Below are 16,388 nucleotides of genomic sequence, written 5' to 3' on the forward strand. Positions count from 1 at the left end.
TGTTACGTTCTGGTTTCAGCATTTTTGGTAAAAATTGAGATAATGCAAAATGCCTTTGCAGCAGTGCAGGTGAACTCAAGCCACACAGCACCAAGGAGAGGGAAAAAAAAATTTAAAAAATCATCAGTGCGTGACATGCTAGTTAATCACAGACAAAAAACTTTGCACGGGCACTCCTTTAGGAGGTTTTAAACCAGGCATATAGGCTCTCTTGAATGAGAATGCAACACAAAAGCCAAGTTCTGCAGGGACTGAAACTTCCTGCCCTTGGTACCCAACTGGGCCAGCAGCACTGGGTTTGCTGCAGTGTGTGCTGTGCTGACTGAGTGGCACGGAATCCTGACTAGCGAAGTCAGGGAGCCATGTACAGGAAGATCTGACTTTATTCCTACTACCAGGTTACTGCAAAACAAACTGCAAAAGTTTTCACACGAGGCCTATAATGACAAAAAAAAAGGGTTCAGCTGAACGCTGCTGGCAGAGAACCTGTACTGACCACTGTGTTGCTGAAAAGGCAGCAGAAGCTGCTTTGTGCCCGCTGCTTGTGACCACAGCACACAGAGGATGCAATCATTACTCCCAAGTCACAGCCTGACCAGCACAAAATCCAAGACTGTCTCCAGTTTAAAAAAAAAAAAGCCTTCTGGCTTCCCCCCACCTCCACACGGTAAGTAGCACAAATGTGTATGTCTTGAGGTAAACCCACAGAAGTGAAGTTGCTCTTGTATTTAACGAGAGGTAAAATTACTGAGGTCTCCCTCATGCACCTTCACAGTAATATTTTAACAAGTTTATCACAGCTTGCAACTTTAGTACTTCACTCTTAGCTGTGTTTTTCTCCTCAGTACAGCTCACATATAAGTCACTATACAGATTTTAAAAAGAAAACTATTTTATTTCCTTAAGGCAAAGATGACAAGCTCTTATATTGAGAAAATTAGTAGGCAGACGGTCACAAATGTGACATATGTAAAAGGAGTACTTGCTTGTCCACTCAAACTCTTCATTTTCAAGTCCTTGAAACCCTAACATGTTTCCTAAACCCTGTTATAAACTACTCAGCCTGCTTTTGGATCTGGAATTAGTCATTTGGGGTAGGCAGTTCCCAAAATCTACCCTAACTGCTTCAAACCAGGAAGGGGGGAAAAATATATATTTACTAGGAGGGCTCACATAGCCTTCCCCTGCAACAAGTGGTGACTAACACATGAAGCAAGTTACAGGTCTGTGCCCACCTCATCTCTATCAGCTTTCACCTGACTGCTGCCTCAATGATGTAGTTTGAACTCAATTATTCCACTTCTAGCATTTGTCTCCTTTTTTTTCAAGGCTAGGCCTAGTAATTTGAAAAAATATTTAAGTACATACCCGTACTCCTGAGGTGAAATGTCCTGTTCCTGACGAGTCCTAAAGATGATAATGCAGTGAAATAATCCAAACAGGGGGAGTCAATCCAAAAGAGAATAGTCCAGCAAGGAAAAATATAGCCAATATTATAAGAAATCCATGGTGTGGGGGACATAGTAAATGTTTATACAATTAGAAACTTTAAACATCAGTCTCCATAGCAGCAAGTCCAACTTCACCACAGTGTATGCCAAAAAATCGATTGTGCAATGGTGAGGCATAGTATAGAAACATTTCTATATGAAATTTATGTTCCAATGCCAGTGCATTTACTAAAAAAATAAAAAAAATTGAAATCAAAACTCTAACTTGAACTAAAAGGGTAATTGAAATTGCCATAATAAGGAATTTTCAGTCCTCGGTCCTGGATATAAATGTCCACAGAACCAAGTGGCCAGATTATTTTCTCTCCAAAGATGCATCCCACTTGTATATCTGTCCCAGACACACAATGTAAACTTTTGGATGGTTTTTGGGTTTTTTCTCAAAAAACCCCAAATCCCTAGCAATTTGTAATTTGTGCAGAAGACAAAGTAAAAATCTGAGATCTATGCTTTAAATTTGGATACTTTTAATTTGTGTGCACTATGAGTACCTCAGGCCGCCGCGGATTATTCTCCATTTTGGATTGACTTCCCCCTCCACTGGATTTTGTTTGCTGGCATTATCTCTTTAGGATTCTTCAGGAACTGGACGTACCACCTCAGGAGTGCGGGTATGGACTAAATTTCTCTCTACTGCGGGTTTATTCCCCCTCATACCCGTCGCACCCGTTACTTAAGAAATTTTTTTCTCCTCAATTTGTCCCCTCCCACCTCCCTTTTGAATAACACCCTAAGAAATAAAAGCAAAGCCCTCTATGGTCTTTTAGCTCTTCCCATTCAGCAAAGTTCCCCCAGGAAAGCTGCCCAATTCACCCACCGAGAACTACCAGAGCAGCTGCTGCCCACGGCAATGGCCACGCCAGCACTTCCATGCCACGGGGCACCGATGCCAAGGCAATGCTGGGCTGATGCTCCGTGGTGGGAAGGGGCAGGAGGATGGACAGACAGTGGGACTTGTGAGCCGTGAAGCCCTTTGCACATACGTCTCAGCAGGAGTTTAAAGTCTCTGTAGTTCTCAGTGAGGGAATCAATTTAGTAAATAATCCGCGGATTATTTTTAGTCTGCGGACTAAAATTTAGTGCACGGACTAAAATCCGGCCCATCGGAGCAAAGTCTGTCTCGGTCTAAAATACATTTGGGTGAAAGCAAAAGAAAAAAAAAGAAAAGAAAAAAAAAAGGAAAGAAAAAAGAGAAAGGAAAAAAAAGGAATAAAAGCTAAGTGCACAAAGTGTTTGGGTAGACTAACATTTAGTATGCAGACTAAATACGGCCGGGCAAAAGGCACAGCAAGTCCACAAACAAAATCAAAACCAAAAATAAAACACTGACAGGAACTTTTAAAGCAATCAAATACTACCCCACCGGCGCAGCAATTCATTTTTCTAAAATGAAACAAGACCTTGTGTAAGGCTATTTGTCCACAGGAGGGACCGAAGGCTCAAGTTTTCATTTTAAAAAATGAACCTGTTTTGGAGATAAACAAATGCAAAAAAAATGCTTTACATACAATAGTCTTCAAGAAAAATTTGCACTTGAATAACTCAAAACCTCTTGTTTCTGCAAAGCAAATGAATTTCAGGCTGAGACCCAGGTTGCTGTTTTTTCTTTGGGGTTTTTTTTGAATGAGTTACAAAAATCTCTGGATGATCATGTCAAATGGAAATGCTGACTCATCCAAAGCCACAGCTTTTGGTTCTTTTGTTGGTTTTTCCCTCCCCACTTCAGATGCCAATAAATCTATACCTCACCAAAAAGCTGAGGGACCAGTACGAGTTGTTTCTTTGTTCAGGCATGCTAGTGATGCTCAAATACCAACAGACCCTAAAAGCGAGCCAGCAAGGCCTGACACATTCCTCTCTCCTTCTTAAGTTGAACTGCCATCAATGCAAATTTTTTTATTTTACTCCCCCTTCATTTTTCTGGAACTACCACCTTCTTCAACATTTCAGGCTTAAGTGCCCCTGGTGCACTACACAGCTCTCATCCCCAAGAGACTTCAATTCAGATGAAGGCTTTGTGCACTAGCAGAGCAGTCACATTTTATCTTACTAATTGGAAATAGTTCCTACCCATGTAGCAGAGTTTAAGCCCCTTCTGAATTTTATTTTTCTGCAGATATGGAAAGATGAAACAAAATTATGGAAAGCACAGAATTCTCCTATTTCACTTCACTCACATCAGCATTCAGCTCTCAAATAAAACCACATGGGGCAAGAGCTAAGTATTGTTTTAACAGAATGGTTGCTCTGACTTTCAATTCATTGCCATTCCTCAAACAAACTTTCCATGCACAACACGAGCTCCATCGTCTTGGTGTAATTAAGCCCCAAAGCCAAACTTCACAATGTGACACCAAGGTGCTCTTCTAGCCAGTGTGTATTAAAAGACATGATTTCATGCCATCAACCACTGTGCATCTTGCATGCAGATTGTGAATACTTGACCGCATGCTGTGCTACCTAAGAGAGCAGAGGCTTAGGAAAATGACATCTGTTGCTAACGCATCAAGTTTGTGACACCATGGTTAAAAATTTCCTCACCAGCTTCAGACTCACACACTTTGCCAAGAACCACCCACACCGAGTCAAGGCTGACAGTCTGTGCACATCCTTTCGGCTTGTAAGCACATTTTTTATTGCATATGAACATTAGGTAAGAGAGAAAGCTCCTCCCTTCCACCAAAAGCTTGTACTGTTTACAAGCCAATCATCAATGTAGAACACAACCCTCGAATCAACTTTTAAAAAATGCTATCATACAATACAATTACTATGAAGCAGTATTTTGATCAACCAAGTTTAACACAATAAGGCTCATGAGAAACACAACACATTTACAAACAAAAGAAGAGGGAAGGGACACATTCAAGACAGCAATGTATGCACTGAGCTCTACCTGGCACAAAAAATCCCCAAGGCTGCACCTGAAGCTCTTGGGACTAATCTTGTTCCAAAAGCCTGAGAATTTCAACATGGGATTTCTGAAATATGCCATTTGGCTATTTTCAAGTGTGTAAAACTCACACGATAAAAAAATGGGGGTTAAAAGATGTCCACGAAAGAGGCACTAGTGTTGGGAGATATTTTAAAATATATAATAATCCCCCCAATTTCCTTCTCTGATTAAATCTCTCTCTATTTTTTCCAAAAGCACGTCAGAAACAGTAAATGCCTGATTAGTCAAGAATTCCTATCTGACGGCACTTAGGGGAAAATGAAGTAAAGACAGAAGGGTTAAGTGGCTTACAAATGAGCCAACACAGAACTGGGAACAGGACCAGGAACCTGTCTTCAAAGCTACTTCTTGTCGAGACCACACACTTTTTACTGGGCTCCTTCCATTGAGGACCCCGTGGAGACGGAACGAGCTCACATTTATTACCCAGTGCATGTGCTCTACTTCTGTCAAGCTCCAAAGGAAAGCAACAAAGCTAAGAGGAAAAAACCAGCTCCCTTTCTCTAGAGAGAGAACCCCCAAAAATGTACCTCAGTGCTCTCAACCTTGCTGGGAGAGCTGCTATGAATAGCCTAGACAGATGTGTTGCAGTGGCATGGCTAAACAGATGGTACACTGCAGAGGACATGTTAAACTCAGCATTTGATTTCCACAGTCACTGATGGAAATCCTTTCTTAATGTTGCATTAGTGCCCACTCATTTACTGCTAAGCAGTACTTTCTTTACTGCATACGAATTGGGCAGAGGCAGGGCAATTTACCACCCAGCAAACCTGGTTTCTTTCCTCAGTATGAGATTTACACTGTCAAAAATCATTGCTGCTGCAAAAGGAGCTGGCAAATATGAAATTGCCAGAAAAGCTTGCTTTTTTTTAACTTTTAAGTTAGCCTCGAGAAGAACTGTTTTCACTCTTTGCTTGTAAGTCGTTACACATCAAGCAAAAAACAGAGCTGTACTCTTTAGAAAAAGGTCAGGGCACAGTTTTACAACAGGCACAAATCAAATCCAGTTCATGCTGGAAATGAGAGTTTTGCCCTTTTGGACACGCCGATCTGCTGTTGGTCCCTTGTCCCAACATCTGCAGTCCGGGCAGAATGGTCAGTCAGATAAAGGAAATTAATCCAAATCCTGAACATGTGTTGTTCAAGAGGTTTTTACCACCCTGCAAAGCAAAACGCATTTCAGGACGATGCAGGTGGGAGGTGGAGAGCTGACCCGGCTCCATTATGAGCTTAATGCCAATAACGGAACTGCAACCAAAGAAACATCTCATCCTCACTGTATCTTTGTTCCTCTACAAAAGAACAGACTAAACTTTCAGAAAGAAGAGTTTTCATTTTCATCTTGAACCCAGATCCAAGTCCACTTACAAGATTTCTGACAAAAGAGTTTTCGCCTTCTTTTGTCATCAGTTATAATTAGAAGTGACAAAATGAGCTGTCTGTTTTTCATTTGACTGTTTGGATTCTTCCTTGAATCTACAGCATGAGCAGTCACTTTGGAAGCATTACAAGCAAAACAATCTGCTTATAAACTAGACAACAACAAGGAGAGCAGGAGTAGGACAGGATGAAGACATGAAACCAGTTCTGGAGGGTGGAAAAACATATTCATGAGAGAGACCAGAGTCTACATCCAGTCCCAGAGTGTGCAGAAGACAACAGGATTGTTTGCTACAAGCACACAATTATTCAACATTCAAGGTACAGTGTGTGTACATACAGAACACACATGTACACAAGAGGATATAAAGACTAAAATATTAGTCAAGTATTTTACAGTATTAGCAGAAACTCCTTCATAATATAGTCAGAAATATGAATTCTAAAGTCTATATCCGAAGCTACTCTTTAGCACAACCAAATGTGGTTCTGCACAACTTCAGCTGCAGCCAGAATTGGCCAATAGTTTTGGAGAAGTGCCAGAAAGGATGAGCTGGAGTCTGAAGTCTCATCTTAGGCACTGTTTTCCTATGCTATAACTACATGGCTTAAAGACATAGACAAAAAAAACCCCACCCTAAACAGTACCAACAATGAAAAAGCCCCTAAAACTAAAAGGAAGTGCTTACGAAGTTGGGAGGGATCCTGCCCAAATCTCACAGAAGTTTAATGTGAAGGCAAAGTAAGGTAGAGAAAAGTCCTTGTATTTACCCATGACAGTATACAACAGAGGGGCAGAGATGCTCAAAATTAATCTAAACAAGAGACAGTTTTTCTCCCTGTCTCTTCCACTGTCAGGCAAATGAATCCTGCCTTTTTCCAACTCAACACTTACTTGGAAATTATTACTCAGATGCCAGCTAAGTATAGATTTGGGGACAGTGAATAAAGCCATTCTCTTGAGTACACTTGAATTTATCTCACCAAAAGTATATTTAAAATAAGTGCCTGCATATTTGAAAAATCTTGCAAGTACTTTCAGAACAGAAGAAACAAAAGCAACCAAACCACAGCACACTGAAGAGACTCACTTTCCATTTTTAAGAGCTGCCTGCAGTAGAAACTGTTTCCATGTCTATACAATGGAGACAAGGCAGAGGTTATGATTAAGTAAAGAAAACTGCCTTTGCTCTTACAACTTGTATTGTTCTGCCATCATGAAACATGGGCATATTTATGCATATATATCTTTCATTATCCTGACATTAAATTTGCAAACAAGTGGCAGTATCCTTGGGTGGGGAAAAGAAAAGATCCAAGAGAGTCCTTTTCCCTACACAGAAAGGACCTAAACTACATAATCCTATTACATTTACTACAACCTTAATAAGATAATTTACTAGCTAAATGCAAGAGGAAAGGCAGGCTGTCACAGCTGGACATTTTATATATTTCTGAAAGTTATCACAGCACTGCCTTTGTTTTTCATTACTGCAGGGATCTGAGACCTAAAGGCAGCATCTGAGTAATGCCAGAATAGAGGGCAGCTGTAAGGGGCCACGGGTAAGTAACACCAATCTACCACGAGCTTATGAAAAATGCCTTTAGACCTTTTGTTGGCTGTCCCACTGTCCCTGCCCCCTTCCAAAAGATTCACAGAAAACTAATCACCAGAGCTGAACTTCAACAGCTCTGTGATTTACAGTCTTGCACTTGATCCTGGATTTCCTCCTTGGCTTTCCAGTCACAGAGTTATATGGTATAGATGAAGCTTAGTCAGAAGAACAGAAACAGGTATAAAGATTAGTAGCACAAATCAGACTGCACTTCTGAGAAGAAAGAAGGCTCAAGAAGTCAAGGTGGCTGAAAGACAGAAGCAAAAATATGACCCAGTAAAAACAATAGCAGCAAATCTCCAGAAAGGGTAGGAACTTTTATTTTATGAGCTGACATAATTGGAAAAAATGGACCAGTTTTCCAACCCAAGATATACCCGAAGACACGACTGTGTGTTTAAAAGCCTATTATTTTCTCTGACTGTTATAAGTCAGCTATATTCACACCCCTGCAAAACACTGCTGCTCTCAAAACAGGATGCCACTTATTTCACAGACCAAAGCAGAAAGGCTGTAAGATGCACCTCCATGAATACAAAATATTCTGTTCAAAGTGAAAATAATGGGACGTTTGGATGAAAAGAACATTTAAGTTGCTAAACACACTGGTATTCTGAAAGGAACACCCCTGCAAAAGAACAAAAATGTCTTGGATTCCTCCGGTTGAGGCTGGGGTTGTAGGGATAGGTAACAGAGGAAAACAAGAGGAAAGCCCTGTTTCTGAAGAATGGTTTGAGAGATTCCTGGAAAGTTCAGGTTCTCTTTTTTTGGCTAGCCAGGGATATGTTGAACTTCCATCATTAGGTGCCTCATGCGTGCAAACTGGTATAAAAACACACACATGCTTGGCCAACACAAAACTATACTGGAAATGAGAGAGAGGCCTCTAAGTTTTAGAAGGGGAGATTCCAACTCTTAAGTTACAAACTTACTTTGTTCTCAAATTATCAACAAATTGAAAAATCAGTCCAAGAACAGTTTGTACTGCAAACTCATACTATTGCTGCAGCATAGAAAAGTACTTTTTAGAGTGTTAGTTAGACTGCTTTCATAATTTAAGAAGGAAGGTATCAATACTGTGTTAGGATAATACCAATCCATTTCTACTGAATACCTAAGATTCATCTATGAAGTTAGGATTCAAACATCTGTAAAACTTGGGCTCAAAATTCCAATTTTAGCCCAAAATGTATTGAATCTGAGAAACAATATCCCTTCATTTGTCTGTCTTCAGAGTTAAACAATTTCTCTGTCTCTTAAAAAACCCAGAATATATTACATTGCACTATAGCACCAGCCACCATTCTTCTTCACAAGTAGGTAACAGCAAGTGTAAGCAGATTACACATCATCACAGCAGTACTGAGTAGGAAAGTAACATATCTGTGCCTCCCAGAAATGCCTAAGAGAGCAGACCAGAACCAGATATATCCTATTCAAGTCAGCATCACAGAATTTCAGATGCAACCTACAGATACTACAGCTTCCAAAGAAAATTCTTAATTACCCTCTATGCACACTTTTTCAGACCGAGGAAGTCCCCTGAAAGCAAGACCTTATTTTTGTATAGATCACTGGCCTGGAAACAACCAGTTCCAGACTGCATAGAAACATGCTCTGGGCACCTCAACTGCATGAAACTAAGTCCAGGCAGGGTCTACAAACCCAACTTTGACAAATACCCATGTTCTATTACACAGCACAAAACCAGGAGAATGCTCTTGTGTCGAAGAGCTTACAGCAGGGAGTGACCATATTCTCAGCAGTTTTATTTCAAACATGCTGGAAGTAGCTGCCTAGAAGTTATTTCACAATACAAAAAAATCCTTCTTTCTGCTGAGTCCTCTGGTCATAACTACTCAACAAAAATAGCCACCTTCTGCCTATTGTCATCTTCAATAATTCTTCAGCTTAGATGGCAAAGATTTGTGCTTCTGAAGCTGCAAGCTGGCAGCTAGCTGTTGCAGTTTAGTTACACACACAATGGCAACAAAGGTAGAAAAACAACTGACAACATTATCACTTTCACTTCTCCAGTCACTCCTGCATTTTCAAAGCCAAAGCTCTGAAGAGGTTTTTGTCACTATTCAATTCTAAGATAGAGAAGATCTGAGAGGATTGCCTATGCCCACTGACATGTCATCAGATGTTATATCAAATACAACAGGGTAAGAACCAATTCTAAGTAATACTACTACTTAAATCTATCATGCTCAAATTGTTGAAAGGAAAGGATCTTGAGAAGTAATACACCAAGAAGATAAGCATCATTACCAGCATCATGCTGGGTAATCCATTTTTTAAATTTAGCATTTGTATAATAAGTACAGATCTCACAAACGAAGTCTCATGTAACCCAATTGCAATAAACTGGTTTAAATGCTACTCTACACCCAGCTGACGTCAGGAAGGGCTGTGCGCAGAATGAATTGAGAATGAGAAGCTCTACTGCAAGCACAGCTCTCCAAAACTAATTGTAACCTAATGGAGAAGGCAAATTTGATCTTCTGGCAAGCTTGTCTCACTTCTTAATTTCACCTCTGATCCTCTACTACAACAAAAAACCCCATTCTTTATAAACAGAAGGAAGTTCAGTCTTTTTGTGAAGCTTCCATTTGCTAAAAGTTGTGTTCTAAGAGACCATCAAGTGCACACATTTTTAAGACTCTTCAAGCTAATGTAAGCATTTAAACTAACCCTGCAACTCAACTCCATATCCTACAGTACAGCTCTGCACTTCTACTCCACTGTATATTAATTTAACGTCCCCTAATCCCAACGCCTTCAATGCAAGAATTCAGATGCAAACCTAATATTCAGTGCTACAAGGTTTTTGGGCTTATTCTTGTGACATATGCCAGGATACAATGCACAACTGAAGAGATCACTCCCAGAGACTTCATCTGCTCTAATTTTTTCCTTCAGCAACATAAGATATTAAAAAGCCTTGCTGGATTTACTAACCTCCCATACTATTATACATCACTTAACCAACACACAGACAGTAACTCTGAGATGGAAACACAAACCATGGATTAGTGGGGAAAATACTCATTGGAGAATCTACCACAAGAACAGTGATGTATAGTACTGCCCTGGCATGTACTGTCCAGTATATGGCCTGCTATCAAGTAGCTCAATTTAGTTTATTCAGTATTTCTACTGCCATAGAGTATTTGGTCCAAAAGAATCTGCCCTGGACATGTGCTCAGCTAGGCATGCAACCCTTCCACACACAGATATTACTTTCTTGGCAGAAGGAAACCTGAGTGCTGAGATGGAATGGAAATACACTGTGACTATAACAGACATTTCTCATGCAGCCAGAGGAAATGTTAACTACCCAGCTTCAGTTGTCTGAGACTCAGTATTTAACTTATTCCACACCCAAGAGGCTGACTAAATGATTGTTACTCTTTCTGAAGTCAAATATTCATCATTGCTTGATATGTGGAAGACCAATTAATTGTGCAGCAATGTAATTTTTTTCATTGCTAGCAGTTTTCTCTTTGGTCATGGGGGTCACATATTGCCTGCATGTACTGCATTGGTGTCTTCCTATGAAGCCAGATAACAAGAAATCTTATGAACTCCAAGAAAAAAACATCTCCACTCAACAGCACACTTACAGAAGTACAAACAGAATATTATCTATGAGAGAAGCATTTAAGAAAGTGACTCTCAGCCCTCATCACACTATTTAATTAACAGCACTACAAAAGTGCCACATACATATTGGAACACTTTCCTAATTTCTATGTGACTTTTGTGCATATCAGCTGATAGCCTGACAGTATGCAGAATATTGCAATCTGCTACTAACACACACACCATGATCAAAAACCAAACCAAATCAAACAACAACCCACCTATAGGCAACCCCCAGACCAACAGATACTACAATGTACTGCTTCAGTATCGTCTTCTCCTCAGCTACATCAAAAGCTTGCAGGTCCCCAGCTTAGTTAAAGGCACCCAGTTTAGACTGAAAGCCACCAAGTCATTGAACAAATTGAACAACTTGAATTTTTACTTTCAGCCCACATCTTTATTATTCAGATCATATAGACTCACCTTAGTCCATGGATGTGCCTTAATCTGAGGGAATTTGAATTCAGTATAGTTTGGATTCATTTCTCTAATTTGCTCCCTTGTAGGCGTTCCAAGAACCTATATAGGAGAAAAAAAGGCAAATTGTTTAGACATGCTTCATATGGAATTTGGACTGAAGTATAACCTATCAGACATTGAGACAACTGAAGTCAATCTATGTAACGAGTAAGTTAATATTGTGTTGAGAGCAAGACAACAAACTTTTGCACCCAGGAGACCAAAGTCCTCTCTCTGGGCACCCTTCTGCAGTCTTTGACCACCGGCCAGAGTAAAAAAATGTGTTCTACTCTGTGCTGTTGCCACTTGCCCAGCCAGTGGGCAACACTAAGAAGAGCCTGGTTGTTTCTTCACCCCTCATACCACAAGGCTTTTGCACACACTGATGAGATCTCTCACCCCATACCAAGCCTTCCCTGCCTCAGGCTGAACAGTGCCAGCTCACGCAATCTCTCCTCATATGACAGATGCTCCAGTGCCTTAATCACCTTTGTGGCCCTTACTCCAACATCAGTGGTCTCTTGCTGGCAATTCTGCTCATGCTCCCAGCACAGCGTCAAAAATTAATTATATTATATGGAGTTTTTCACAAAATTAAAACATCACACTCAAACTTAGTGATATTTTGGTGGGGTAAGAGTTCACTTTCATTAGGTTTTCATAAAACAGTACTACCAAACACATTCAGGGATTGCAGTTCACTGCATATGGTTGATTAAGGATCAGACAAGAAGCATAGACTGCATTTTACAAGTCACAAACAGCAGTCCTTTGATAAGTTTAAAAGATCAGCCAGTTACTGCTGAGCATCTCCTGCTCTCCCCACAAACAAAACCGTGTGGGTTTGGGTGGTGCTTCCTCATCTTAGTATTTCCACATGGAGGACAGACTTAGTTTAAATCTAACTTGGAAGTATCTAAAAGGCATACCACTGTGGTTTACCTTCACCAAGATGTATTTCTCATTCCCAGAATCTGCACAATGTTATTTATGGATGCAAATTAGTTTTACGAGAAATAACAATCAACTGCACATCTCTTTGAAGGGGTGGGTACATTTTGAAAGGATTTCTGAAATGGCTTGAGGGAATAAGCCTGACAATATGGCATTAGTGCTTTCTTTTCAATTAGCACCAAGTGTGAGAGAGTCATTGTCTTCTAGCTATATATGAAAATTGCAAAGTATCTGCAAGAAATCCCATTGTTTTCTGCTTGCACACACTTCTGGGCACCTCTTTGCTCTGCTGAGAGAAGGGGAGATAGCAGAAGGCAGGAATGGTTCCCCTGTGCTGGGCTCAGGCTCATCTATATGAGATTTGCAGTGGCACTGCTTTGGCCCCGACAAATCCCTCCACACAGCTTAGCGTAATGTTATCACCTCATCTCATCAGACTGCTCTGTCACATCAGGCAACAAATGATCACAAGATACTGGCACTCTACCTTGCTGCTTGATAAAGAAATATCTGGTTACAGATTCTGGTATCTGTGCACATTTTCATTCTGTTAGAAGAATGGAAATTACAAAACTGCACTCCGAAAGTCAGGTAAGGAGGTAAAAGAGCAAGGTAACTGCTGTTTGAGTAATTTGTGGAACAGAGAAATTATCATCAGGCATTATGAACAAAACTTGGTATCTCTTTGCTATTTAAAATAAGAGTTGCACAACACAAAAATATCCTATCCACAAAGTAACCTTTTAAATAAAGAGCAGCAGCAGAGGAAATAAACTCTACAACTTGTTCAGACAGTTGTTCCTTGAATAACAAATCTGAGTGACAAATTGTATAAAATGAACAATAATGTTTTGTAGATCACATCGCTCATGAGGATTTAAAACCCACATAATTCTAAAAGCCAAGGGTTACTCTCAGAAATGTCAGCAGATTTTTGGGCATGTCTGAAAACACTGGTTTTGCTTAGGGGGTAAAAAAGGAGAACATCTGCAGATTACATATATTTTGCTCAAGTTTCAAAGGACAGAAGAATTGAAAGGAAAATGTGCCCTTTCCCTGCTGGCTTTCTGTCTGGCACCCACAAGAGCATCAGCCACCCAGCTGCCAGCCCTGCCAGGATGGTGCTGCTCTCAAAGCTTTGGTGACCATCATTCTCAAACCTTTCCAGTTCTACAAGGTGAGGGAATTTCCCACCCCTAGATATTATTTTCATCCCAATTTGGGATAAAAGTGATTTTTAAAACCTTGAAAGTTTTTTGATTACTTAAATTAACTTTCTGAAAAATGATGGCCACACTCTATTGCTCTCTCATCTTTTCTAAAAGCTGTTATCATGCCTCCCTAGTATAAACAATAGTTTTTTGAAAGCATGTTTACCTTCTTTACCCTCTTTCTCCTCAAAAAATTCCTTCAGTAGCTTTTCTAAGAAGCAGCAAGTAGATTTACTTTAAATTTAGCCCAAAAATATCAAACTCACTTGGTTGCCAAGGCTGCTCAGAACAGGAGCCTACACAGTGCAAGTATATTTAAAGACCACCTATAGCATCAGATAACTTAGATTAGATAAGCAAGGCCAATTTCATGGAAGAACTCACAGACAATGTCTATTCATGCATTTCACTAAAAGCACAGCTGTAACTCCAGATGATGGGAGAGGGCAACTCCTAAGCTCAAGCACAGGCATCTAAGCAACAGCACTTCAGATTTCACAAATGCTTAAAAAAGAAGGTACTGAAGAGGGATCATGGTAGCTGAAAGAAGGGATTTTGCCTGACCTTTCAGCTACATAGCAGCCTTTGACACATAAAGTAACTGTACAAAAGGAAAAGTGACTGCTAGTAGCTACACAGTGTATTTATATTTACTCTGTTCTCTTGAGACTGTAAAACCAGACTGCGCTTCCAATCTGTACTGATAGCACATTAAAGGAAAAAAACCCAAAAACGCACCACAAAACAACATGCCCCAAATTCCAAGCAGAAACTGAGAAGAGAAGTAGTTTGGAAGGAAGTACAGAAGTTTTGTATCCAATTCAAGTTACAAATTAGAACACTGGGATGAATAAAGTGATAAACTGTAAAACTGTACCAGTATCTTGAAGAGGCCCTGTAGTGGATCTCTCCTCACCTCCCAACATAGCAATTCTGTTTGTTACATGATTTGAAATTGTACCTCGCTGATTTATACAGAACTTTCAGTATATTAGGAATACTTTCAAGTAACCTTGGTAACAGCAATCACTTAAGCTGCTGCAAAAATTGGTCAAAATTCTTCTTTTGAGAAAGAAGCATGAATTACTGTGCTCATTTTTGGCAGAATTACTCCATGAAACAGCTGGTTTGCGTTCAGATTGAATTTCATGTGTTTTAATTTGTGCCCATTCTTCTTGTCCTGTCATGGGATGCCAAAGAAAAGAGGATGGCTCCCTCTTTGAACCCTCCCTTCACATACTCTGTACACTGGTAAGATCCCCACCGATCTTGCAAATGTCAGAGAAATACAGGGTCCAATACTGAACTATCCAGGTCAATGCAGACTGGCACATACTATTTTAATTCCTGGGGAATCTTATGGATTCAAGGAAATCCAAGGAAAAGTTTAATTATTTTTCTATTTAATACTTGAAAAACAAAAAGAGAACCAAAGTAAGTAGTGTCATAATAAAAATGCAGCTGATGGAATCAACTATAACTAGAATGAAGACTCTCAAATGAATGAAGGGGAGGTCGATGTGAGAATACAAAGCATCTGCCAAAAATTGTCAAAGCAAGCCAAGATGCCAAGTCAACTAGTTTTGCTCTTCATTACCAACTGTCATTATCATAATCTCTTAACTAAAAATAAAGAAGCATTATCTACTAAGCTTAAGTAAAGAATATACTTGCTGAGAAGCGGACACTGCTCTGATTCTCCTAGGACAAAAATTGAACACAAGTTTCACAGTATATTCTGTCAAGTTTTTTCCTTGACCTTAGTCTGTAATGGATGAAGGTCCCCAAAACATTTTTATTCTACAAACAGGGTTCACAAAGGTAGGGTAATGGTATGTATCTCCTGCAGTTAAAGAAAAGCTACGATAAAGAAAGGCTCACAAGAATGTCATCCGTACCAAACAAGTAGGGGGATTTATGAACCTGGAATAAGCTCTGAACTTGAATAAAGATTTTCAGTTTATGTTCTTACAATCAACTTTTTTAGAAGGAAAAGATGGATTATTCAGCTCCAAAAGACACTTCAGTTACACCTCAGTACCAAGACAGCTGCTGCCCACACCTGCTTCACTATGCAAACTGCACTGAGTCATTTATGACCAAACCCACACAGTTGCAACAGCAGAGGAAAAGGAAAACTGCAAGAGTTTCAACAAATCCCAATGGAATGAAGGCCCTTTATGACAACCATTGTTACTGCTGAACATTTGCCAGAATGTAATCAGTTAGAAGCATAGGGACCTTGGTTAGGAGCAAGGGCTCAGAAGCTCCAGCTAATAGTAACTGAACTAGGGAGGTGATAATTTAAATCAGAAACCTCTAGAGAGCCATGGCTGCAGTAGTATAGTGGTCTTCCCTGGGTAAACTGTGCACATTTATGAGGAAATGTATTCCTCAAAGTCTGATGTTTACGGCTTACCAGATGGCATAATTAATGCTTCTGCAAACATGACTGCACCTCTTCAGAAAGTTGTAAGAGGTGTGCCAATAGTTATTTTAAAAAATTCACATTGTAGCATCTCAAGCACTAACACAGCTTGAGACAATACTTCAAGAGGCCTGTGGTAGAAAGTAAAATAAACTTAGCCACTTTATATACACTTCCTTTCAAAAACACTTTCTTGCCAAACAATGACAGCCAACTAAA

At 39.9% G+C, this 16,388-nt stretch overlaps 1 protein-coding gene across 2 annotated transcripts in view; it reads right to left on the reverse strand.

The window, feature by feature from the left end:
* The window catches only part of GSK3B (glycogen synthase kinase 3 beta), a 149,412-nt gene that overhangs the window by 19,596 nt on the left and 113,428 nt on the right, over positions 1-16,388 (reverse strand). The window contains exons 8-9 of one of the 2 annotated variants that reach the window (XM_064410274.1): positions 11,541-11,636; positions 1,369-1,407 (exon numbers count right to left, since the gene is read on the reverse strand). In XM_064410274.1, the coding sequence (XP_064266344.1) occupies positions 1,369-1,407; positions 11,541-11,636 (135 nt within the window). The remainder of the gene's footprint in view (positions 1-1,368; positions 1,408-11,540; positions 11,637-16,388) is intronic. The other variant, XM_064410275.1, reaches the window with a different exon arrangement.

Source organism: Passer domesticus, chromosome 2 (assembly GCF_036417665.1).
Source record: "Passer domesticus isolate bPasDom1 chromosome 2, bPasDom1.hap1, whole genome shotgun sequence".
Classification (NCBI taxonomy): Eukaryota; Metazoa; Chordata; class Aves; order Passeriformes; family Passeridae; genus Passer; species Passer domesticus.